Source organism: Poecilia latipinna, unplaced genomic scaffold, assembly GCF_001443285.1.
Source record: "Poecilia latipinna isolate Pla-1442-1.1 unplaced genomic scaffold, P_latipinna-1.0 Scaffold2197, whole genome shotgun sequence".
NCBI classification, from domain to species: domain Eukaryota; kingdom Metazoa; phylum Chordata; class Actinopteri; order Cyprinodontiformes; family Poeciliidae; genus Poecilia; species Poecilia latipinna.
Window position 1 is genome coordinate 64,220 of NW_015114813.1, and position 25,207 is coordinate 89,426.

A 25,207-nucleotide genomic window follows, 5' to 3' on the forward strand; every position below is an offset into this window, starting at 1 on the left:
ATAAATGACCACAATGCAGAAAAAGCATTAAAATGATTTTCCAAACAGATCATTGCAAAATTCTCAAAGGGGCGCTTTCTTGTTTGAGAGCCAATGTCCGATCCACCACACCTCTTCCTTACTATGAGCCAAAAATCTACTGTTGTTCCCAAACGAGTTCTTTTAACTTTCAACTTTCCTGAAGCATGTAAAGAAAAAGAAGCAGCAACACTTTGATGACATTTTGAATCACTTTAATTGTTTCCCCAAGTGAAAGATATGATACCGATATTCATTGAAATACAAAAGAAAATTGTTGTAGGAACAGAAAACATTTAAAAGCAAATTTGCTATTTGATTTAAATTAGTTAAAGAGTAATAACACAAAGTGATCGTACTACTTGTAATCATTTTTTTAAGGTTTTCGCTGGCTCTAGTGGCCTTTATTTGAAAGTGCCAAGACCAGAAAGTAGGTAAAGAGAGGGAAGACATGCAGCAAAGTTCAAAAGGTCGGGATTTGAACCTGTGAAGGCCGCATTGAGGACTAAGGCCTCCTTATGTGGACTGTGCTTAACCCCTGTGCCATCACCACACCCTGTAGTCATCACTTTATGTCATTTCCTGTCATTGGGTCACACAAACTCTGGTCTCACCGCAAATGTGTAAATGTAATTGTCGTCAGGACAGGGATAGACAAGAGCCGGATCAATGTGAGCCATGTTATTGCGGAAGGCCTGGATCTGACAGATGTACTTATTCTGACATGTCAGCAGGACGCGGTTGTCAAAGCGGATGTTACGCCTCAAATTGTTGTTCTGCATAGACAGCTTTGCCGCGGGAGCTGAACTGCAATGCACACCTTCCCTTGAACAATCGTCACTGGTTTTGAAGACATTTGCTGCCCAGGTGAGCCGGCTGTTCTCACACGCAGCAATGCCGTGGAGAGATGTATGAAACGATATTTGTGAAGAGGGTGGAGGAGAATTGTAATATCGGTTATAAGAGCCATAACCATACCGTTGAGAGTTGTAGTAGTGTCGTCTTGGACTTGATGACAATTTTGATGAATCAATAGCAGTACTCCAGGTCTCACCTGTGTAGATTCTGGGCTTGTAATCACCATTCTCTTGGTCTAACTGTGATTTGGTCAGAGTACTGTAAAGTACAATAAACTGATATGCTTTCAAGACACTGTCATGATATAGATCCCTGTGAGCGCTGAAGAGAAGAGATTTGGACTCCAGATCATACAGCTTCTCAGCAGGAATCATGGGGAAGCGAATCAGACGGAGCAAATCAACCTGCTGTTCTGAACTCAGGGAGCTACCATTGTTTGTGATCCAGCTTTCAAGAACCTGCAGTACAAAATACTCATCAGGCACCACCAAATCTGAGCGGGTGAGGAGGCTATGAAGGAGCTCCAGAGGAAGATCGGCCCAAACAGGGGAACCGGTCAGGCTTTGGAAGTTCCAGGCCATGTACTGGACGCAGCTGTCCCTGAGGATCAGATCCTTTGTCTCAACTGCATACTTGTAAAGTGAAACTTGGGAGTAAAACGAAGCATCATTGGGGAGACTTTTAGAGATCACCTGACCTACATCCTCAAACAGTTTCCTTAATCCAAACTCTGAAGCAAGCTGATGGAGGCACATCGCAGAGGAATAGGTCACATTGATCTGACGAGTATAAAGGTACCTGTAATGGAGCAGATCATAAAACATTTTTAAAAGAACTAAGTACTTACAGAATAAACACACAGACATAAATTAGGTTCAGCGTACCTTATTATGGAAGTGGAATATGACTGGCAGGTTGTGTTGACAGACACTGTGATGTTATTTTCACCAACTGAAGCACTGAAGTAAGGGTATAACATGAGGATAGCTTTGTGTGCACAGATTGTATTCGTAGTCTCTTCTGGGGTGCCGTCTTCTTGTTTGGTTCCATTTGAGGTCTGGAATGTGATCAGGAAGTCACAAGCGGTACCACTGTCATAGATTATTCCGAGATCCTCTGAGAGGGTGGTGCTGTGGTCCAGTGAGAATACAGAGTCACTCTGGGTCCTCTGGGCACTACTGTCATCTTGAATTTTTAAGACTGAGAACCAAAGAGGCAAAAACATACAGGAAATATAAAAAAGGCTTAATAATATCACAAGAACAGCTAGAAAAAAATACAATCAGAAAATTTTAAACAATAATTAAAACAATTTTTCAGAAATCTAGAACATTGTGATCAAAACTAGTTAAAAACAAGTTAACCAAAATATATTTCATTGGATGATAATGGTAACTATGACATGTAAAGACGTGGTTAATTGTTTTAATACATTTATTCTAAGCATTGGTATTGAGAGAGAAGAACAAATTCTTAGTTGACAGTCTCTGAGACAGGAATGTGAATTCAATGTTCCTTACAGAAGAGAATAACAAAGAAATGATCTAAACAGTATTTAAATGTACAAATAAGATATGTACTAACTGTGAGGATATAGATGATGTTTCTGGAAAAGGTTCTTGAGGGAATTTCTAAACTATTACTTCTGTGTCTTACTGTTTCTAAGTGCAGATACATTTCCAAACAAAATGGAAGTTACTAAACTTGTACCTCTGTATAAAACTGGGAATTAATACCACTTTATGAACCACAGCCTGTCTTATTACTACCTCGACTCTCCAAAGTTCTAGAAAATTCTCTTTAATAAACAGTTAAATTCATTGACAAAAACGCAAATAAATAGTAATTTTGACCCTGTGAATCATGAATCAGACATGACCCTTATCTCAACAGGAGCAACATTTCAAAATGGAAGAAGAGCTATCTTTGTGACAGGGAGCAGCAGTTTGTCAAAATGAGTGATTACTGCTCTTCTTGTTTAGACATTATTTATACCATCCACCAGAGGTCAGTATTGGATCAGTTTTGTTCATTAATGGATTGTGTGCATTTACTTAATTACTTACTCTTCAAGCAGTGGAAAAATACATTTTTGTGAAATGAAAGGTACTTTTTCAGTACTAGAGTTAACATACTTTGTGGGTCACAGATAACTCCAGCGTCCTCTTGATGCCCGCAGTTATTTACTCCCCAGCCACTGGATCTACAAGACACAAGCTTTTGCTCTTGGCCGCTACAGCCGACGTCATCAAGCCAAATGGGTCCATGTGCTGTGTTAATAACAAAAAAATAACAACAATTATTAAGTACTTAAAGTTTCTAGAAATTACAAAAATTACCACATGGTGTGAGATGAGCTTATAAGTAGTTTTGAATTTACAACTCTCCATAGATAGCTGTCCTTTCACTGCCATCTGGCAGCGCATGACTGGAAAAATAGGGTACCTTGTCCGTAGCGGGCTTTAGTCACTGCATCTATGGCCCCTTGGAAGTTCAGTTGACGACAGACCACCTGGGCATCAGACAGGTCCCAATCGTCGTCACACACCGATCCCCATTGCCCTTGATGGTAAATCTCAACACGGCCCTCTGAGGGGCTGCTTGAGCCAGACAGCCTCACATCGCCTTCCTTTGGCTCACGGCTGCTTCCTATTTAGCAAGATCAGACAAAGGCTTGAAAGGCAAATATCTGTCATTTAAGTCAGTCAAGATGCATCAAGGAACTTATGTGACTTACTGTGATTGTTGAGCGCACATTCTCCTTCTGAGAAATACAGAAGTGCAAGAAATATTGCTGCAAGTAGTTTTGTGAACATGTCCAAACTCTAATGTAGAAATCTAAAGACAAAAAAAAAGAGAGAGAAACATGCATTTAGATGTAATTTACATACGTTTTTGATCAAATCTTATTTTCTTTTACTCCAAACCTATTGAAACATGATGGTTTAAATGGGAGATGTATTGAATTGGTTTCTGCTGCTTGGATGTTTTTATTTGGATCAGAAGGAGTATGCTAAGATACGTATAGTATTTGCTTCAAAAGAGACGTACTCTGTTGGCAGAAGTTGTAGCACATACATAAGACTAATTAAAAAAATGCAAAAAAAAATAGGACAAACAAATCTGAATAGTTTATTTATAATGTAAATACCTACTATTATTGAGAAAGTATTGTCATTGGTGAGAGGTGTTAAGCTTCTTTGGATTTGGATTTTTTAAAGTTAAAGATCTTGACTAATGCTCATTAGCTATTAAAGCATATGTTATAAATGAAAAGGATAATTTTCTGAAATTTGCAGAAGGATTTTAAAAAAATATAAAAAATTAAATCCAATTTAAAGTCAAATACAAACCTCTTCGGTGCTTTCTAACAATTGCATTTCAGTTAAAGTGAAAATAAAATAAATTCAACTATTTTTTTCTTTATGGTTTACTGCACTGGATAAAGGATATCCAGATCAAATAATAAATCACTGTCCGATAAAACAATACCCACCTTCAGCCCTCTGATTTTGATCCTCTGGAGCTGCCTCTCTTTTCAATTCTTCAAGTCAAACTTCTCCCCTTCTCCCCTGTCAAAGTGTAGTGGAAAACAAGGGATGCCGAATATATATGTTCTGTCACCAGATGTATCACTCCCCCAGCGTTCCCAGCAATTTGTTTTAGTGAATTTATTAAAGTAAAGCCGTTGTGTTTCAGTTTAGAGACCTGTCAAGACCTGCTTAATGACGGTCATGCTGAAAATGTCATACTGGAAATGTCGTGTAGTGACATGTACTTAATGATTTCTCATAAGGCTCAAAGAATAACAGACACTATTTTCACTTTCAGATTGGTTTAACTGCCATTTCAACCTGGGGAAGTTTTTGTAATACTAAACATTTCTTAAAACTTAAACAAATGTAGAGAAGTAACTTAGAAAAATGAATTGTTCAATGAACATATCTTACCATTTCAATATGATATAGTTAAAAATGCAAGTATGAAAATGTAAAGTTTTCTCATTTGCTGTCGTGCATTCATCTAATCATTCTCAGTATTTGCAAAACATTAAGTGCATTCTCAGAACAATTCGTTCATCTAAGAATACATCTATGTCATTGAATATGTTAGTCCCTTAGAAAGACAAATCCTTGTTTCATTGTGTTGCCAAGATTAGTTATTAGTAATGTTGTCAATATAAAAGTGGAAGGATGTTCGGATGTGAACCATGAGGTTTTTCAAATATAATCTGTTGAATCGCCTGTGAATTCTGATTATATTCCACTAATTTTACTCACACTTTAATCAAGAGGTTTCACGACCGTTTGTGGATCTGTCAAAACATGTTTGGAGGCTGTTTGAGAAACATACTCTGCCCCTGATGCGAAAGATTCAAGATTACCAAAAAAACCTAAAGAAAAATTGATGTGTAACAACTCTGGCAGTTGATGTTCTGTCACCAGATTTGTCAATCCCACTGCTTTCAAAGCAATTTGTTTTAGTGAATGTATTGAAGTAAAGCCGTTGTGTTTCAGTTTAGAGACCTGTCAAGACCTGTTTAATGACGGTTATGCAGAAATTGAGATACTGGAAATGTCGTGTTGTCAGGTGCGCGGTAAAGGGGTGAAAAGGAGCCCTGACCAGCAGGGGACGCTCCACAATTTAATTATTTGTATTTTGTTCATAGAAATAAAATAAAAAAAATCGGGATCCTGTCAAATACAAAATTAATCCTATTGTATTTTCAAAGATTGTTTTTAGCAGTAAAAATTTTATGTTACCCCTCCCAGACCAAAAAACACACATCCGTTTTTGCCCTGATCCCCCCTGGATCTGCATGGAATGGTTCGTTCCTGCTTGGAGCGCTTAACAATGACGTCAATCAGTAGAAGCTGCATAGACATATTTTAATATATTATATTATGTCTATGAGAAGCTGCAGCTGAATACAGAATACAGCTACCATGAAACGACTGAGCCAGTTACTATGCTGCTAAGAAAAGTTATGAAATCAGGTTTTCAAAAACAAAATAGAGAGAGGGAGAGAGAGAAAAAGGCAAGAGTGTTAATTTATAACCCAGCTTTTCTCCAAGAGAGGTGGGTAGATTGTGTGAGATTATCAACCATTTAGCATAATTAGCTTAGCTCCAGACTACTGTTTGCCTCCTTTTCACTAGCCTTTAATAAATTAAGGAAAAAAATTACCATCATATTCATATATTTAACTTGTCCCCTGTGCCTTTTACCACTTAACAGATAAGTGAGTGAGATAAGTGAGTGAGCAGAAGCTCTAACCCACTACCCTCCTGACCTGTCCTCTCCTGAGTGAAATTAAAGCTGCAGTATGTCACTTTTATATAAATATTTTTTTCACATGTTTTTTAAAACTGTCATTATGTTGTGACAGTATGGTATGAGAGGTAATGTGAAAAATCTATTTCCTCTGCCTTCTCCCAGGGTTCTCTAGAAACAACCAGTCAGTGGCAGGAAAGTTTTAGTGCTGTCAATCACAATCTCATGTGGTGTTGCTCATTCTTCCTCCCCCTTGATTTGTGCCGTGATGCAGCTAGCATAGCACAGAGCTGTGCAGATTCAAACTGTGAATGCTCAGTTTAGTTAGCATAGCTACCTAATACTAATTGACAGCACTAAGAGCGTCCTACTAGTTCTGATTGGTTGTTTATGTTAAATTCATGAGCAGTAAATATTGTGCTAGTATCAGAATTGAACCAAAGAAAGCAAGGCAGATGCAAGCCTTTAAAATTGTGACGCTTTTTATGGGTCAAATAGACTCAAAAAATTCTAACAGCAGCTGTGCAGGGGGGCCCAAAGTAATTTTTTGCCAGGGGGCCCACGATTCCTGGCGGCACCCTGCATGTAGTGACATGTACTTAATAATTACTCATAAGGCTCAAGGAATAACCACTATTTTTCACTTTCAGATTGTTTTGAACTTCAACTTGGGCAGAGTTTTTGTAACAATATGTACAAAAAACAATATGTAAAAATACATATTTATTACTTACTTTTAAATGTTTAGTTCTTCTCCTTCAACCAATCAATTTTCTTCTGTATTACTCTCATATATTTTATTTTGGGAGAACAATTAATGTGATTGTAATCTAAGTGTTGCTGCTTCATTTTTCACATTTTTACAAACTGAGAAAATGTTGAACCGCGGTGTACCAGGAGAATCCGGACAACAAAATTTGTACCCAACAGATGTGCTTTTGGACTTCAGGAATAACAGAAAGTACCCAGAGATAATCCAGAGATGTATGGAGATAACATGCAGAATCTATGCAGAAAAAGCCTAGGTTGGGATTCAAACCCAGGATTTATTGCTGCAAAGCAACATGCCATAAAAAAAACAAAAGAAAAGTTCACAGTAATGCAGCTATGAACCAGGCTTTTAATTCCTTTTCACATTTCATGGAACATTAAAAAAAAATTCAGACTCAGAAAGGTTTTGTTGTTGCTTTATTTTTTCTTCATAATAAAAAAAATATATAATTGATTGATATGACAGATATATAAATTTTTATTATAGAAATTACTGATCATAGGAATCACTGAAAGAAAAAAATCATTTAATTGAATTGCCTTTGAATCAGCTGATAATTATTGATACAAGGCAATTGCTCTGTTTGTGGTCATTATTTTCTGAAACTCCCTCTTCATTGGATCACACATACTCTGGTCTCACTACAAATGTGTAAGTGTACTTATCATCAGGACAGGGATAGGCAAGGACCTGGGTGTCATTTGTGCTCACATAAGCCAGGTCGCCTTTGAAACCTTGGATCTGACAGACGTACCTGTTCTGGCACGTCAGCAAGAGGCGGTTTCGAAAGAGAACACCGCTCGTCGACTGATACTGGTTCCGGAGAGCCAGTCGGGCTGCAGGAAATGATTCACACCGCAAACCCCGCCTTGAACATTCGTTCTGCGTTTTCAAGACATTTGCCTCCCAGGTGATCATGTTGTTCTTAAACAGAAGGCTGCTGTGGAGAGGTGTGCTCAGTTGCTTGTTAGGGGATTCAGTAGGACTTGGGTAATAACCACCATAACGACCGTAACTATCTCGGTAGCCATAATTTATGTATTGGTTTTGACTTTGAGATGAGGAAGATTTTGCCCCAGGGACAATAGTAATACTCCAGGTCTCACCTGTGTAGATTCTGGGCTTGTAATCATCATTCTCTTTGGCTAATTTTAATTGGGTCAGATTACTGTAGAGTAGAACATTGAACTGATATGCTTTCAAGACACTGTCACGATATAGATCCCTGTGAGCGCTGAAGAGAAGAGATTTGGTCTCCAGCTCATACAGCTTCTCAGCAGGAATCATGGGGAAGCGAATCAGACGGAGCAAGTCGGCCTGGTTTTCTGAACTCAGGGAGCCGCCATTGTTTGTGATCCAGCCTTCCAGAGTCTGAAGTAAAAAATACTCATCGGCAACCACCAAATCAGAGCGGGTGAGAAGGCGACGAAGGAGCTCCACAGGAAGATCGGCCCAAACAGGGGAACCGGTCAGGTTTTGGAAATTCCAGGCCATGTACTGGACGCAGTTTTCCTCGAGGACCAAGTCCTTTGACTCAACGGCATATTTGTAAAGTGAAACTTGGGAGTGAAAGGACGCATCATCTGGGAGGACATTAGAAAACAGTCGACCTATGTCCTCCATTAGTTGTTTAATTCCAAAGTCTGAAGCAAGCTGGTGGAGGCACATTGCAGAGGAGTAGGTGATATCAGTCTTACGGGTGTAAAGGTACCTGTGAAGAAAGAGATTGGGAAATATATTTAAAACAAGAATTAAATGCTTTACGAAGAAAAAAACATAACACATCAACTTCAGTCCACCTGATGAAGGAGGTAAAATACGACTGGCAGGGTTTGCTGACAGTCACTGTGATGTTATTCGCCCCCGCTGAAGCACTGAAGTACGGGTACAACATGATGATCGCTTTGTGTGCACAAATTGTCGTCTCAATCATCTCTTCGGTCCCATCGTCCTTTTTGTTTCCACTTGGGGTCTGGAAAGTGATCAGGAAATCACAAGCGGTGCCACGGTCAAAGATTTGACCGAGGTCACCAGAGAGGCCGATGCTGTGGTCCAGTGAATTTGTAGAGCCACTTATTGTCACATCATCTGGAAGCAAACAGATATCACAAAGAGCATTCAAGTGCAAGAAACTGTTCTTTAACTGGTCTTTAGCCTTAAAGACTCTGGTAATGTCTATGTTGCCTTTAAAACAAGACCAGGCCCATGCAGAGTGACAGGACCCCTACTGAGCATAACATTGAGCCTCACAAAGCACATTGCAATTTGTGAAACACAAAAAAAAACTTTCCTGGTAAGCATAATGGAAACATGGTGACCACTAGAATATTGAAAATGTCATTAAATTCAACCTAGTCTTTAAAAGAACGAATATCAGCAGTTAGATTATACAAAACATAGTTTAACACATATATTTGGAATACATTTTCTAACTTACTTCTTGATTCACAGACAACTCCAGCATCCTCTTTATGGGTACAGTCAGTTTTTCCCCAGCCACTGAACTGACAAGACACAAGTTGTTTTTCTTTCCCTGTACAGGCAATCTCATCGAGCCAAATGGGTCCAGATGCTAAAATGATTTTTTAAAAATGAAAAAAAAAAGGAAAGATTTAAAATAAATCTTTTAGCAATGCCAAACACACCTAGCTGGAGAAGTGAATTCAACTGAAATTACAACTCTCCATTGATGGGAATCATTTTACTGCCATCTTGTGGAGGGAAAAAAAAAATAAGTACAGGAGACCTGTTCCATAGTCCTTCCCAATCACAACGGATTTGGCTCCGGGGAAGTTGAGTTGACGACAAACCACCTGGGCTTCAGCTATGTCCCAGTTGTCATCACACACCGTTCCCCATTTCCCATCATGGTAGATCTCCACACGTCCCTCTGAGGGGCTTTCAGAACCAGACAGTCTCACGTTGCCTTCACTTGGCTCAGAGTTTCTCTCTAAACGCAAAAAGTCCAAGGACACATAGTGTTGTTAAACAAATATTCACAGAGTCTGAAGTTTACCCTCGGCTCATGAACAGCCAAGCGCATTATCATCCCACAGCACATGCATGACAATAAGTTGCATATTTACCCACAAAAGCAGTTTTCATTTTTCATGACCGCCAACATTTTTGTTTTAACATGAATGACAAACCATTTAAGTGACTCACGTAGAATGTCAAGTCTGTATGCTCTTCCAGAAACATAGAGAGAAAGGATGAAAGCAACAAGCAGATTTTGTGGGAACACGTCCATATTCTAGTGTCGAAAAAAAGAGAAATATGATAGACACATTAACGACTGGAATTTAAGTCAAGTAAACAAACTTTCTTTCACACTATATCAATATATAAAGTCATATCGAATGCAGACACCTACCCTTCGCCACCTCTGAACCTCCACTGTGCTCTCCAGCTAAAGGGTAAAGGGGGAACGTTGAATATATACTGTCGCTGCAGACGGCTACTCCCACCTTCTCCCCTAAGTTTCATTTCGCAGCAAAAAAGAACCAGCAAACTGTTACACAACTGTTAGTGGATCTGAAAGTTGTTTGAGGACAATTTATTATTAACCACGTCTCGCCAGAAATGTCTGGCTACCACATGCACACTCGAAGTAAAAAGACAAGACTCTTAGGAACAGAATCAATATTTTACTGTGAGCCCCTCCCCCCTCCGCCTCCAGGTCCATAAAAACAAAACAAAAATATCCCATACAGCGAATTCCAGTTTTATAAAAACATCCTTCAGATTGTTTTGAGACAAAAAAAATATGTCCAGAGTGTTTACATTGGAGCAAAGAAGAGAAAAACAATGTTCAGAGTGTACAGTGTGAGCATGAATTTGCATTACTTATTGAAAAAAAAGAAACCTCACAGCTTCATAAATCAATTCTATGTATACATTCATTACAAGAAAGGCTACAGTACTGTCAAAAGCCACATTCCATCTTCCAGAAAACAAGCTGACAATGCTCAAATGGTCTTACACAATTCCCAAACTCACAAGACAAACATTTTTTTGCAGACTAAGTCTTAAAGTCTCTTGTCTGCAATGAAGACGACCCTATGAGGGCTTTAGTGATGGATTTCCGGGAAGCAGCAAGTGTGGCAAGTTCAACAGTGTCTGGATTGTAAACAATCTTCAACCACAGTGCAGTGGCCTCAAGACTAAGAGTCTCCATCTTTAAGCCTTCTATATAAACTCCAAACCTTCGTATTTCACATCACCAATCTCAGTCTCGGGTAAGAGAATGCGTCCGTCAAGAGTGAAGGCCGTAATGTAGGTCGCGATCTTTCCCGCGTCTTCCTCTGACTTGAGCGCCAGAATGATTTGGTCATCTGTGTTGGGGATGAACTTGAACGAAGAGAAACCGTGCGTAGGGTTATGTGGCCCCACCCGGCTCACTTTGATGTCTTTGAAGTCTGGCGAGCAGCTCAGGACGAGGTTGGTCCCGCGGCGCTCGTCCGCCGTCTCCTCGTAGCGCTCTTTGCTGGCGCGACGTGGGAGGAAAAACCATCGCTGAAGGGTGTCGCTCCAGGCGGCTGACTCGTGAATAAAATATCCTGCGGAGACGAACGAGGTGTGAATGAAGTAAAGAAAGAGAGCCGGGAGTCGATTGGATAAACAAAGAGCAGAGTTTCCTCACCTGGCGGCTCAATCCCCGCAGCTGCTTTCATTGATTTGTACCTGGGAACCCAGTTTTCGTGCTGCACGTCACCCCGGAAGCCCACCACTTTCACCCACTCTGGGTTGTTGTTGACAAATTCGCCCTCAGTGGTCGTCCACTCTTTCCCCAGGCCGCCAATGTACAGGTGTTCATCCTTTACTGCCAGCCACTCAGCTTTAAACCCTGCCAAGTGAAAGCACATTTAATTTGACATTTAATAGAATTGTTCTTGTGGACAGCTGCAAGTTAACAGTCAAGTTGCACAGTATCAATTTTAGAATAGATAAGCAGCTTTAGTTCATGACAATGCTAAACTGGTTTCATCATAGAGCCTGGTGTGGTTTATTGCAAACTTGAAAGTTCCTGTTTTTTTCTTTTTGTTTTTTAACTTGGGGTGACAGCTTAGGTCAGATGGCACAAACTCAGACAAAATTGGGTGTTGCAACATCATCATCATCCTAAACTGATATTAAAACTTGTTAGATGATGGACAAATTTAACTTTGACTAAAAAAACCTTCCCCCAATCTGTTCAGAATTTGTGGTCATAAAGGCCACGACTGTGTCAGGAACCCATCAAATGTACATTAAAGGCAAAAATTCTTCAGATGTCCTTGCTGATATCTGAAAACCCACATGGCTGAGGCACAACATGTTAAGCAACATTTAACGTGTTGTGACCCAGAATGAATCATTTTGACTCTTTGTAAATTGGAAAAAAGGAACAATAAATTCAGACGTGCTTATCTCTGTAATTGTGACTCAATGGGTAGAGTAGCTGTCTTGCAGTCAGCAGATTGCAGGTTTAATTCTAGGCCACAAGCTGCCTACCGTGTACAAATGTGAATGTGGTTCTACGCGAAGCATAATGTCTCTTTCTTCTAAAGAGACTTTATGCTAAATTTGAAAGTGATCTTGTTTGATAAGTCTCTGGATGTCTGCCAAACAAAAACCTTGAAAGAACTTTAGAAATTCTGGGGGAACTATTCATTTAGACCACGTTAACAGGTCAGGATGCAACATTTGTTCTTGGAGGTACCAACTAAAAAAAAAAAAAAACTGAAATTATGTTCAAAACCTTGTCAGAGTACTGCATGATAAAAAGTCCATTCTTATACCTTTGGCAACATTCCCATCTCCATCAGGCAGGATAACCCAGGGCACAGCCTTGTCTCTGTCTATGTGGTAGATGATACCCGTTCTGTCATCGACGGAGTAGAGTTTTCCATTGAACACCACCAAATCAGAAAGCTCCATGCCCCTGCCCTTCTCTGACAGGTGACTCTCCAGCACCACTTTGTCAGCGTCCCATTCAACCGCCACCTTGTCTCCACTCTGCGACACCAGCAGGTACCCCCTCCGCATGTAGCTGAACCACGTCAGCTTCTTCTCGCTGGCAGAGTTCGTGTCCAGGTCCGCGATGACCCCGATGCGGTAGCGCATTCCCTGCGATGTGCGCTCAGGAGGAGTCAGAGGGTAGGTGTCGTTGTACTGCGAATCGGCGTCCCTGACTGCGCTGTCGCGGCAGGGTCTCCAGCCCTGCGAGCCGTACGAGCGGCCTGAACCGAAGTGCATGAGGAGAAGCAGAACGAAGGTCAGGGATGCGCCCACGGCCACGATGGGCCTCCACTTGAGCCGGAATCGAGGGTCGGTGGGACTGGCCATGGACGCCAGCATGGGGAGGCCTCCTACAGAGATACGCAAAGGGTTCATAGGATCATTCTGCTCCAGTCGAGTGTAGCCTGGAGGTGCGGACATGGAGGACGGAGGCCGAGAGCGACCTACGCAAGAAGACAAATTGCAATTCAGACATTGGCATTAAAAAGACACGATCAAAAGGTCAACAAAATGAAAAAAAAACCTCAGATTTATCACACCGAGAAATATTTAGCTAATGCAACCCAAAACTTCAGTTTCTTCAGAAGTGATTACCTGCTGCAATAATACTGTAATTCTCACGAAAGGAACCTCGACCACATTTTGACTGAAAATAAATTAATTTAATAAAAGCAGTCCGACATTTGCATATTGGAAATCCTTTTCTGATTGCTCACATCCTGTACATTAGCTGAAGCCATATTCTTCAAAGTGACGAGAAATGAACACTTGTTCACATATTACACAACTTATAATAAATGCCAGTTTTACATTTTTGATAGGAGTTATTTAAATTACTTTAATTTTTCAAGGATATTCAAGGATAGCATTAAGACGCGCATGTAAACTGGCTCTACAAGTAGTGAATGGATAGGTTGTTCTGGTTCCACAAGTTTTATTCTTATTGCTTTGTTTGCTTACCGTCCCTAAAAATATGCCAATTCAAAAGCCAACGCCATTAAGAAACCGAGCCCAACTCCTAATTTGCAAGCAACAGGTGAAAGGACAAGATGTTACTATGAATCCTAAAAACATGTTTTAGGATCCATATATTAGTTATTAGTTGTCAGAACTAATAACATTAGAGAAACAAATAAAATGTGCTTCACGCACAGTGGATCACTACATGCTATATTTACTGCTCCAGAGTAAGGAAAGTAAACTGATTTTGTTGTCATTAAGTTACTAACAAATACGTTTCATTCAGACGTCCTTTCAAAACACGAACACGAGTTACTTACTCAACGCCTTCTTTCTGGGTCTGTAGTTTAGACTGTATTCAGTTAACTTTTTCTCGATTATACGCTCTCATAAATGTGTTTGTTAAAGCAAAACCAGGAGCAGGAAGAAGACCAGCTGTGGGCGGGGTAAACATCAGAGCAGCCACCAATGTGCTTTGTCTGCGTGGACGTTAGGAGGACGTCATATAAATCAGAGGCTCTAACCGGTAAATCAGGAAATACAGGCGTGTGGATTACAAGGTCCAAAAGCAGACACTGGTCGTTTTTCACTTAGACGTTACTGATTCTTTCAATTATACATACTACATTTCAAGTAAGATTTTGGCCCGTTATTTAAAGAAAAGATAAAGAGAGACTGAGGTTTTAAAAAAAAAAAAAAAAAAAAACTGGTTCCCCAAGGAATCTTTTCGGCTGTTTTACGGATTTGTAACGCAAGACAAAGACATTTTAGAATGCAGAAATAGACACAGAAACATTCTAAATCTTCATATAATTGATTTTCTATATTCAAATGGAGAATCAAATTATTGCCAACTTGTTGCTCAGCAGGAACCAGCCTGAAAATCTTTCAGCATAAAGCTCAGACACAGCTCTGTAGTTGTAAAATGCATATGAAATCTGTTGCTAGGTATCAAGTTTGTTGCTCAATCCTGAAAAAGAACATTTCGAAAGATCTAAGAAAAAAAAAGAAAAAAAAGAAAGAGCATCTAATAATCGTCTAAAAATACAGATTACAACCAAATGGCGAAATAAGTAATCTCTATCTTATTTAAAATTTTACTTACTTTCCTCCACCAGCTGCAGTTCTTTTAAGTTGTCTTATTTCTTGCTCTATCTGTATGTGTGGATCCGGTGAGTTGAGTTGCTGTTTTCTTATAGCAATTTCCTGTCATTAAGATTAACACCTGTTCTCTTGTCTTTCCCATTTTGAAAAAAGGCTAAGAGAAATAGGTCTTTTCACACTGTATTTGTATCTCAGGGGAAAAAAAAAAGGAATAATAGATCCGTACTTACATTTACATTCATAGCCTCAATGATTTAAAAATAAAAAATAAAAAATCATTCAATAAGCTCTCTTTTTTTCCTCACTTGGAAGCCAGCATGGGGAGACATAAAGATTCACTTGCATAAAGATTTAATGATCTGAATAAAGGTTGAAGTCTTCATTTGATTAGATGTTTATTTTCAATTTACAAGGCATGACACACCACAGAAAGCTGCTGAAACATCCCATAAACTACTGTAGCCTTTCATCTCAGCCAACAATGATAAGGAAACTCAAAAGTGCATGTGTGCCATCACATTTTAGAGAGCCTGTAACATTAAAGCTGGGTTTACTTCAGTGCTAACTCAGCCTGAGGGCATGCGGCATTTTTACCGAGACGAGACCCCGATCTGAAAGACCCTTTCATACAAGGGACCTCAGCCAAAAAGCAGCGCATTATATTTCCAACATCAGGGGGCCACCCCGACAAATCTGCCCACCTCCACTGAAAGCTGGAAAAACACAGCTTACCTTTTCGCCTCCGTCCCCCAGAGTTCTTAACCTGAGTCATTAAATCTGCTAACGTAGGCCCTCGCAGTCAAATCTGAGCTCCAAACTCCCTCTCTGCTCACCGACGATCTGCCATGCAGCCGTGACCTGCAGCCATTTCACCACAGCACTTGTGAACTCTGCCTACACTTGGAAGATTATGACCCGGTCCAAAGGGGCAACTCCGACACTGGAAAAACCCTGGCTCATTCAGCTATCATTCATCAGAGTAATCCATAAATCGCAGGAGTTAGGGAGGCACTTGCAGGCTGAACAAGAGCACAACCAGGCGAGAGGTGAAAGGCGGCACCTCGGACAGGAGAAAACAAACGCAAATCTTTGAATGGACTTTACATAACATAGCAGTTGCTGTGATGCAACCATTACTGGGACAGAGGCCACAGATCACTCTGGTTGGGGCAACACAGCTGATGTTTCTGGCCTACAGTACCCTCTGTTAATTACCGACACAACTCTTTCTAGGCTTTGGGTCAAAAAAGATGTTCTTGCTCATCATCGAAAGGACACACAATCAGTGAGGCTGATACGCTGCGAAACAATAAATGCTTTTATAAATTATTAGCTAAATACCTCCAAGTGCCGTGGTTTCTACCAGGCAATATTACCACACAGTAGAACCAAAATTTCCAACATCATTGCATCCATATATGGGTGTGTGCGCGACTCTGGGGATGAGCCCAATAAGCATGTGCCAGCCTGTTTACTTTTATGTGCTACAGAGACATTAAGAAAATGTTTTGGTAAAAAGTGACCAGTCAGCACCGAGTTAGGAGGGAAAACATGAACATGACGATGCAACAAAACCTGTGTTGGTTTGATATGTTCTGCAGAGGCTTGACCTTCACACAGAGCAGAATCGCAGTGACACATGAGCATCTCTACAAAATATAGAAGAACAAAAACAAAAATATAACAAAACTTCTGCATGTATTTTTTTTTTTTATTATCTGTAATTAAATTGCTGAATTCATATTTGAAATTGACATGCGCACCAAATTGAAACTTAAAAGTTTCCACTCCCGCCCCTAGGAGCACAAGACACGACAGCGGTTTGACCATCAGCTTGAAATACCACAATCCGATGCCTGACCCATGAAGGTCAATGATAATTTATTTGTCCAAATATTCTTTCATCATGGAGCTACTTTCGTGGAGCCAAGAAGACATTCATTCAGATATTTCCCTCTACTAAAAAAAAAAAAAAATTCTATAGCATTATTAGAACTGCAGCACATTGTTGCTTTTCTGTTTAAAATTGAGGAAATTAGATCATATGAAACATTGTTGCTGTTGAAATAGAGCACATAGTCAATAAGGTAATAAACAGTGGTGCTATTGGTTTGTAAACATTCTCTCTTTATTTCCTTTTATTCACAACTATTTTGCGATCAATAGGCGTTTGTGATTGCTTGAAACGTGTTGTAAATTTCCAATTTCATAAACCGACTGTTGGTTCAGTAAGTTCAGTAATTTAACCTGAAGCTACAACTCTCTACGAAGGGCAGCGTCACTAAAGCTGATGATTCAAAGAAGTCAGATGGACACATGAAGTGATGCAAGGAACTTCATAGACCTGGTGTTGTCCAATAGGAGGGCTTTGCTCCAGGAGGTTTCGGGTTTTGGATCCGGGAGACATTTCCGTTTTATTTATAGGCATGCCTATAGATACTAATGTTAACACCTGAACTCCAGCAGGTACATCGAGAGTCTCAGGAAGAAAGGAAGTCTGTTAATGTTGAATTCCCTTACAGTTTTATAGGTGAGGGACTGCCACACTCGCACACACGTATGACCGAAGCTGGGTTATCATGTTTGTGTCCTGCCAGAGTCACCGATTATATATAGATGCTGTGACGAATCAGGTGATACCTGCGATGTTTCGAGTCGTACACCCTCCTTCAAACTCACCTCAGATATTAGATTTTCACCTGGTGAAAGCAATCAGCGGCTTCGAGCACTTCAGGTGTCATCGTCGCGTCGCTTCCTCCTTCTTTCTTTCACTGACAAAACTGTCGTTACTTCCTATCAGTGCCGATGACGACAGCAACGTGCCAAGTGATGTGTCGGTCTCGACCGAGCCGGCAAGATATGCCTGTTCATTTATATCGCGCTGGATACTGCATTTTTGTAAATTTTCCTGGAATATAAATATAATTTTAACCTTTAATGTAAACATTTTACGAATATTTCTCATAACGATAAATCAGAAGTTGGCAGAAGCAAAGTGTCATTTAGGTGCAGACGGAGCTGAGCCAAACTGTTCAGATCTCTTGAAAGGGCCGGAAATCCCATTTCATGACGCAACACAAGATCTACCGTTGCGTTCAGGTTCTCTGGAAAACATCAATTTGGGAAGTACATAGTACTCCATAGAAGAAAGTCTTCGTGGTACAAGGTGAAATCTGTGCTTTGCTTTGTCTCAGAAGAGGGCAGACTACCCAAAAATTGTCCTCGAGTTGAAGTAGCACTATGTCAACATATTTTTACAAGTAAAAGTACAAATTACCCATCTAAAGCGCTACGCAAGTATGTGTAAAAGAGTTTTCTGTAAAAAGATAAGCAATTTAAACCAGAAACTTCTTTTTCAATATTCTTACTAAACTAATATTTAGGTAATTTATTATGTTAAACAGGGTGCAGTACTTCCATTCACAATATGCACTGTATATTCACAAGAAATAGCACAGCTTCAGCAGATATAAAAATAACAGCTTGTGTAGAAGTCTCATCTTAACATTTTTGTTTAAAATATTGCTCTTCATTCAGTGAAACTACTCCGAATGCGTAAAAGAGCAAGACATTTGACACTACTGTAGCAATACTTCATAGTAATATCCCTCAAGTAAAAATACAACATAGTAAAATTACTTTTAAATGTATTTTTTCCCCTAAGAATATTTCTCTGGTAAATATAGCTAGTTACTACACACCACTGCTTAGTTGTTGTTTAGCATGCTGTCACCCACTTCAGTAAAGACCTTGTTACTGACAGGAATCTAACTGCTGAACATTTTAGACAAGCTAATTAAACAAAAACAAACACACACACACACAAAAACCCAACTAAATAAATACATAAATTAACATGACGTGCCAAGACAAATAACCTGAAGCCTGGAACAATGCTTCACCCTAACATTTGAATTTTGAAGCTAACCACATCTCAAATGTGGCCTGAGCTTCCTGTTTGCCATTAACATCAATGGCACCTATTGTGGTATGCCACGTTGCTGCTGCTGCCTATCTGCTTTGAGGTTTAGCAAGCTGTGTTTTCAGAGATGGCATTCCTCATGTTTCAATTGCTGCAGATTATTTCAGCTACAGTTTCCTCTATATCATCTTGAACCAGTTCACCCATCTTCAGCTGACCACAACAGGTGTCTTAATTCCATCTGGGTATCTAAATGCGTTCAGTGACTGCCATACTATTGGAATACGTCCACAAGAAATTAAGCAGGCATGCCTGATAACGTGGCCAATGAGTGTATTCATTCTGAACACAATTTGTTAACTGCAATTTATTAATAATGCTGGACCTCCTTTCATTCAAAAGAGCTTCGTGTAGGTATAACACAGCTATTAAAACAGACAGTCTTTTTACAGTTTAGGAGTTTCCCCACATTCACAAACACAATCCCATGTCAAATATTTGCACAAAGAAACTGCACAGGATATCAATTATGGGCTGACCAAGAGAACCCGGAAAAGTTTTTATTTGGCAAACCTCATCTGATACAGAACACTGGATAAGGCACTTAAACAATTTATTTTAATAAGAACAGTGAACATGTTCAAAAAGTAATCAAGAGGAGGAAGAAAAAACTGGATTGTCATGTATCTGTTTTTAAAACAGGATTAGGTAAGATAAAAAATATATCTTCAAATTTTCCCAAAAATCACAAATCTTCCACAAATTTAGCTTCAAATGTCTGCTAAAAATTGCTAATCTAAACTAAAAACAGGCTCACCAGCCAGTTCGAGCAAAATGGGAAACAACCCAAAACATAAAGAAAAATAACAATCAGTGTAAAAACAATAAACTTACACACAAAAAAAGACTACCAAGCTAAAGAAAGATCACTTAAACTGCCAATCAAATAAATCTTTGAGGATTAAAGCTTTTCAGTGGTTGATCATAAAAAAAGAAAATACAGTAGTTCGAGAAGAGATATTAATAAAAAATAAAATAAAATAAACTGGTGACTACATTATGTGCATTTGCTATTTCATTAAACATTTGCCAAGGTTATGAAACAGCTGCACATCAACACCAGAATACCAAACTAACGTACTGAACAGTAACACATTTGAAGAAAAACTTCGCTTTCCCATTTAAAAAAAAAAAAAAATGCATTTCTCAAGGAACATATAATTCAAATCACTTTGTTATCATTTGACACAAAAACGTCTCAGTTGTACACAAAATTGAAACCAAGGGAGCTGTGAAACTGTGGCAGGTGTCTTGGTTTAAAGACAAACATTGGTATCTTACTTTGTCGTAATGGGTAAAAAAAAAAAAAAAAAAAAACACCCTTTAAAAAAAAAAAAAAAACAGAAAGAAAGAAATCTCTCCAGATTTCTTTTTGTTTGTCACACAGCACAACACAACATCCACCGTACAATGTGCAACTATAATGCAGCAAACTAAAACTCAGTGCCCAAAAATATGCAAGAAAATGGGAGTGCTGAAGACAATCCCCATTTGGAACAAAACCATTGGCACATTTTTTTATTTTATTTATTTATATAGATATTTTTTAAGAAGAATCCCCTCCCATTAGGATTCATGAGTGTGAATCTTAGTCCTTCAGTAAGTTGGAGGTTGATACTCCCCCTGTGGCCCTTGGTTGTTGGAGAAAGGCGCTTGCTGGTAGCTCGACGGGGCAGGTGGGTACGGAGACGAGTGGTCCTGGGCGGGGTCTGTGTAATCCTGATTAAACTCACTCACTCCTTGGCGATATCTCCCCAACGCAAAATAGGACAAAAGAGCCTGTGGAGAGAGATCTCTGTATTACCCAAGTGTAAGAGGTTTTAATCCCTACAAAATTCAAATAAGATCAAATTTTGTGACGTCCTTTGAGGGGACCAAGAGGCTCACCCAGGTAATGACCGAGAAAAAGGAGAATGCGATCACGGCCCTGGCAGGGTCTGCCATGACGAACTCCATGTTGGTTTTGGTCCACTGGTTGGTCAGGACACAGAAGCAGATGAACCAGAGGAATGTCCAAGCTCCTATTTAAGAAAAAAAAAAAAAAAAATCAGGTTATAGGAAGGATAAAATATGCATGTTTAAAATGTAGGTAGGGCGAAAAGTCCTGAAAATCGATTTATTTCTATTTTATCCATATATTTTACACAAATACAGTGAGAACACGCCACGTTAGCACCAGATATATGTCACAAATGCACCATTATTATGATATCATTGCACACAAAATCAGTTTTGCAAATGACTGCTTGGTTGACTGGCAATTATATTCGAAATTCTTTGAATTCAGAAGACGATATTTAGGAGGGCAGATGCGAGACGTGATGTAAACGAAGGACATTTGCTCTTAGTTTACGTCTGTCAAATAAGGCGTTTCTCAACCAAATTGAAAAATTTTCAATACGACCAATTATTATGATAGACATAAGACTTTCATTTTATCCATCTTGGGGTCGTCTTACTAATGCAGTAAGACAACATTATATAGTTCAGTCTATTTAACGCCATCAGTACTTTCTAACATATAATCTTTTCTAATATCATACAACAGTTCTTGACCTTCTCTTCAAAATCAAAAAGTTTACTACTAAACTTTTTATTAGGGTTCTGAGCTCACGGGAGCGAGTCGATGGCCAATGCAAGGGACGGCTGTTTGCCTGCTCCCTGCGGAAGCAGTGCTATGTTAGAAAATATGCATTGCAGCTCATAATGCCAAAACTAGAAGTCGCATCACCAAAATTGATGTGGACAAAGTTTCTTAGAAAGATTCTCCAACAGCAGAGCCACTGTGCAAAAGTTGTACGTCTGGAAATCTGGCGGTCCCCCCCATCTGGTGGGACCGCTTGCTAACTCGTGCAAAAGGATTTTCCTATACAGACTAACTTACTGTAAAAACTGAACTACATGATTGAAGATGTAGATTTGAGAGAATCATCCAATATATAATTTTATAAGTATTAACTGTTCTGAGAACTGCCTCACATCTGTCAGACTGAAAGATGTCAGGGACTTTGTCTTTCACTTGTTCTAAAAACTTCTTTAAAGTATACATTTCTTGGTTTGGAGATGTTTTAGCCAACTTCATTCTGTCAGAAAGTTTCTGTTTAAGGAGTTTCATAACTGCATGTGTGACCATAATCAGACCTGAGTATGGTTTGGGAAATTCAATTAAATAAAAAAATAAAAAATAAAAAAAAAATAAAAAAATAATATATATATATTTTTATACTAGAGGGAAATAAAATTTGTTCTTCAAAGATATACAGATCTATACCAGTCTGTAATTGGACAAGCCTTCAAACTGTAGATTTAACCAGCCTCATGAATTTTAACTTGTTGGGACGTTGGGATCATTTATCATACAATTATCTCCTTTTCTGTTTAATCTGATACAAACACATAAAAAGGGGGAAAAAAACAACAAAAAACAATCACCTGAAAAGGTTAGATCTCCAATAACGATGTATTTCCTCTCTTTGGCATTACTGATGTTTGGGAAATAGGCGTCCAGTAGCAAGAAGATGACACAACCCAAGAAGGCCAGGATTCCAATTCCCACTGCATAGCTGCATGCACTGTCGTTATTGTTGAACATGCATTTGGTTTCTGCCTGTGTTTTTGGGTTAATGTAGCCTTCAGCTGTAATGCTTGCAAAAACCACTATGGAAAATACCTGCAAAAGAAGAAACAAGCAGAGTCAATTCCTGGTAGGCTTCTTGTGTAGCCCCATAAAAAGTCCCCAAAAAACCCAATAAAGAAAATGCGTGCCTCCTGACCCACAGAAGTACAGTCAGCAGACCATGCTTGTTAAGTTTCAATTCCTGCCTGGTTTTAACAAAGATATTATTTTTTTTAAAAAGAGGAACGAGTCTGTAAGTCACTCCAGCACCTAACTCATAAAAACGCCATACCTCACTGTCTCTACCATTTCTTCACATCTGCATTTGTGTTCATAGTACGGCTTTTTTTTTTTTTCAGAATTTAAGAGCACAGAACATATTTTTTCAAAGCCCTTCACTTCAGCAATTTATACAGGTATCCTTTTCTTAATTGAACATTGCTGACCTACATTTGAGAAATGCCATCGTTTTATAACCCTATATAAAATATAATCTAAATATATATATATATATATATATATATAATATAAATATTTTTTGTTTTGTTTTTTTAAACAGAAATATCCAGTTATGTGATGAATAACCTGTAGGGTGGCTCAGTGGTTAGATCTGTTGCCTTCCAAGTTGAAATTCCAGTCTGGACTCTTTTTGCATGGAGTTTTCATTGTTCTCCCTGAGCATGGTTATCTTCAGTCCATGCACATGACTGCAAGGCTAATTATTCACTCCAAGTGGACTTTAGGTGTAAGTGACAAATTGTGAATGTTGCACACATTTTTAATTCGGGCTGTAGCGACACACTAATCTCACGATAAAAAAATGATACACGATGTACTGCTCACAATACGATATACATCACGATATTCAGCAAGCAATATGATCTGATATTATTTGATACATGTTAAAGATTTTCTGAAAGATTTTGGAGGGACACAATGATTTTTGTGATATTGTGTGACTGTTCCATAGATTTAGACTGAGTTAATTGAACTGATGGTGTAATACTGGCATAATAAATGTTGCTTTGTTATACATTTGCTTTGTTTAAATGTTAATTGTGTGGCTTTGTGTATTTGGTTGTGCAGAAAAGGAACCTTTTTTGTCTTATTCACTTTATTAAATAATGTAATTTATCTATTTAATTTCATTTTTTAATTAATTGTAACAGGTTGTTTCATTACATGTCATTTTTAATGTACATGTGCAACTTGGGTAAAAAAATGTCATGTGTGATAGCCGCCATTTAATTCATGACAGGCCTCACATGAAACTCAAAGTAGGATTTAATGCATCGATACTCGCAGACGAAAAATCAATACTTTGAGGAATAAAATATTGATAAATATCGTAGAATTTATAAAATTACACAGCCCTATTTTTAATCAACAACTGCATTTTGAGCCCACACATCATTTATCTCATAATGTAACTTCTCCTGTGTCACTAATAACACATTTGAAACTTTGAAATATATTGGGATTTTTTTTTTTTTATAAACTGTTAAATGTGATCAGTCAGTAATCAGTTTAAAGTCGATTGACGTTTTTACATGCTCTGAAATGCTCGTCCTATGTAAAGTTGAACTACACTGGTACAGAAAAGCAAAGAGGAAGAAAGGCAGGCAGGTAGCAACAGATGACGCTGGGAAATTTTCACAGTTCCTGCTAACTACTAACACGAAACACAGCAATATGTGCAGAAGCTGGAGCTACATGTTTTGTTTCCCTACTCTTCTTTTCTTTCCCAGTTAAGTACGATTAGTGTAGCTTCTAAGTAGACCACAAAGATTACCCCCCTGTACATTATTTGTCTCTTTTACTGCAGTGACACAGCAGTGCACATGCTAGCCTCAAGCTACAATCAACTAAAGACATATTATGGACACTTTTTGAAAGTTTATAATCGGCTCATACTTGAGAAACGCTTAATGTACAATTCAAAGCGCACATACAGCCAACAAGCAGTTTAGTCTATACTTCTCTGTGAAGCCTGGAAGCTGACATATGTTAATAACCTTTAAGGTTGACAGTTGCTAACGTTAACGTCTAAGTCACTCACCCAGCTCAGGAAGCGCAGAATAGTCTGTGGTTTCTTCACAAAGCTCTCAAAATCAAAGGCCCCACCGGCCAGAGAGGCACCATAAGCATTGCTCTGCATTATTTCACGCTCTGAAAAAAAGCTGTCAGGCAAATTTAAGACGAGTTGTGAACTCTTTCTGTCAAAGCTCGGGAGGAGTTTAGATCTATAGCAACCTACTTCCTGAGAACTTTTTTAAAGACCGCCCCCTTTTTGATGCGTTTACGATTAGCTCGGAAAGATCGAATCATTTAGCAAGTGTATTTGTTGCATTTTCAGATTTAAGAAACATTCACGGATAAAAATCTTTGTATTTAATCTATACTTATTTCTCAGGCGAGCTCAATATAGGAATGTCTAAATATCAATAAATGTTTCCAGGAACCAATAAATAGTGCAATAGCGCTTTAGCATCGACCTTTGGCTTCCTTAACTTCTTCAACCACCTGTGGTGCGTTGTCATGTTTTTTTTTTTGTTTTTTGTTTTTTAACATTGCTTACTCTGTGAAGAACACAGAAGGGTGCCACAACTGCGCTGCCCATAAA

General features: G+C 38.9%; 4 protein-coding genes across 7 annotated transcripts; all 4 read right to left on the bottom strand.

Annotated features, from left to right (window-relative positions):
* Positions 1 to 270: 270 nt before the first annotated feature.
* On the bottom strand, positions 271 to 4,479 carry LOC106936694 (galectin-3-binding protein A-like). Its single transcript, XM_015017837.1, has 6 exons — positions 4,373 to 4,479; positions 3,614 to 3,714; positions 3,322 to 3,525; positions 3,012 to 3,146; positions 1,761 to 2,076; positions 271 to 1,674 (listed from the first exon to the last, which is right to left on the bottom strand). Exons 2-6 carry the CDS (start codon positions 3,690 to 3,692, stop codon positions 612 to 614), a joined length of 1,797 nt encoding a protein of 598 aa, XP_014873323.1. The 5' UTR covers positions 3,693 to 3,714; positions 4,373 to 4,479; the 3' UTR covers positions 271 to 611.
* Positions 4,480 to 7,250: 2,771 nt separating this feature from the next.
* On the bottom strand, positions 7,251 to 10,386 carry LOC106936695 (galectin-3-binding protein B-like). Of its 2 annotated transcripts, none has more exons than XM_015017838.1 (6): positions 10,297 to 10,386; positions 10,088 to 10,175; positions 9,669 to 9,872; positions 9,360 to 9,494; positions 8,722 to 9,010; positions 7,251 to 8,633 (listed from the first exon to the last, which is right to left on the bottom strand). In XM_015017838.1, the coding sequence occupies exons 2-6, from the start codon at positions 10,170 to 10,172 to the stop codon at positions 7,544 to 7,546; spliced, it is 1,803 nt and encodes a 600-aa protein (XP_014873324.1). In that variant the 5' UTR covers positions 10,173 to 10,175; positions 10,297 to 10,386; the 3' UTR covers positions 7,251 to 7,543. The 2 variants fall into 2 exon arrangements, with proteins under 2 accessions (XP_014873324.1, XP_014873326.1); XM_015017840.1 differs by having other exon boundaries at positions 8,722 to 9,007; positions 10,296 to 10,386.
* Positions 10,387 to 10,547: 161 nt separating this feature from the next.
* cant1a (calcium activated nucleotidase 1a) lies at positions 10,548 to 17,753 on the bottom strand. 3 transcript variants are annotated; one of them, XM_015017842.1, is made up of 4 exons: positions 17,666 to 17,753; positions 12,703 to 13,365; positions 11,565 to 11,768; positions 10,548 to 11,481 (listed from the first exon to the last, which is right to left on the bottom strand). In XM_015017842.1, exons 2-4 carry the CDS (start codon positions 13,340 to 13,342, stop codon positions 11,111 to 11,113), a joined length of 1,215 nt encoding a protein of 404 aa, XP_014873328.1. In that variant the 5' UTR covers positions 13,343 to 13,365; positions 17,666 to 17,753; the 3' UTR covers positions 10,548 to 11,110. The 3 variants fall into 3 exon arrangements, with proteins under 3 accessions (XP_014873328.1, XP_014873327.1, XP_014873329.1); XM_015017841.1 differs by lacking the exon at positions 17,666 to 17,753 and adding an exon at positions 15,719 to 16,399; XM_015017843.1 differs by lacking the exon at positions 17,666 to 17,753 and adding an exon at positions 14,207 to 14,542.
* Positions 17,754 to 19,431: 1,678 nt separating this feature from the next.
* syngr2a (synaptogyrin 2a) lies at positions 19,432 to 24,872 on the bottom strand. Its single transcript, XM_015017844.1, has 4 exons — positions 24,644 to 24,872; positions 22,401 to 22,638; positions 20,856 to 20,989; positions 19,432 to 20,747 (listed from the first exon to the last, which is right to left on the bottom strand). Exons 1-4 carry the CDS (start codon positions 24,740 to 24,742, stop codon positions 20,565 to 20,567), a joined length of 654 nt encoding a protein of 217 aa, XP_014873330.1. The 5' UTR covers positions 24,743 to 24,872; the 3' UTR covers positions 19,432 to 20,564.
* Positions 24,873 to 25,207: the final 335 nt, after the last annotated feature.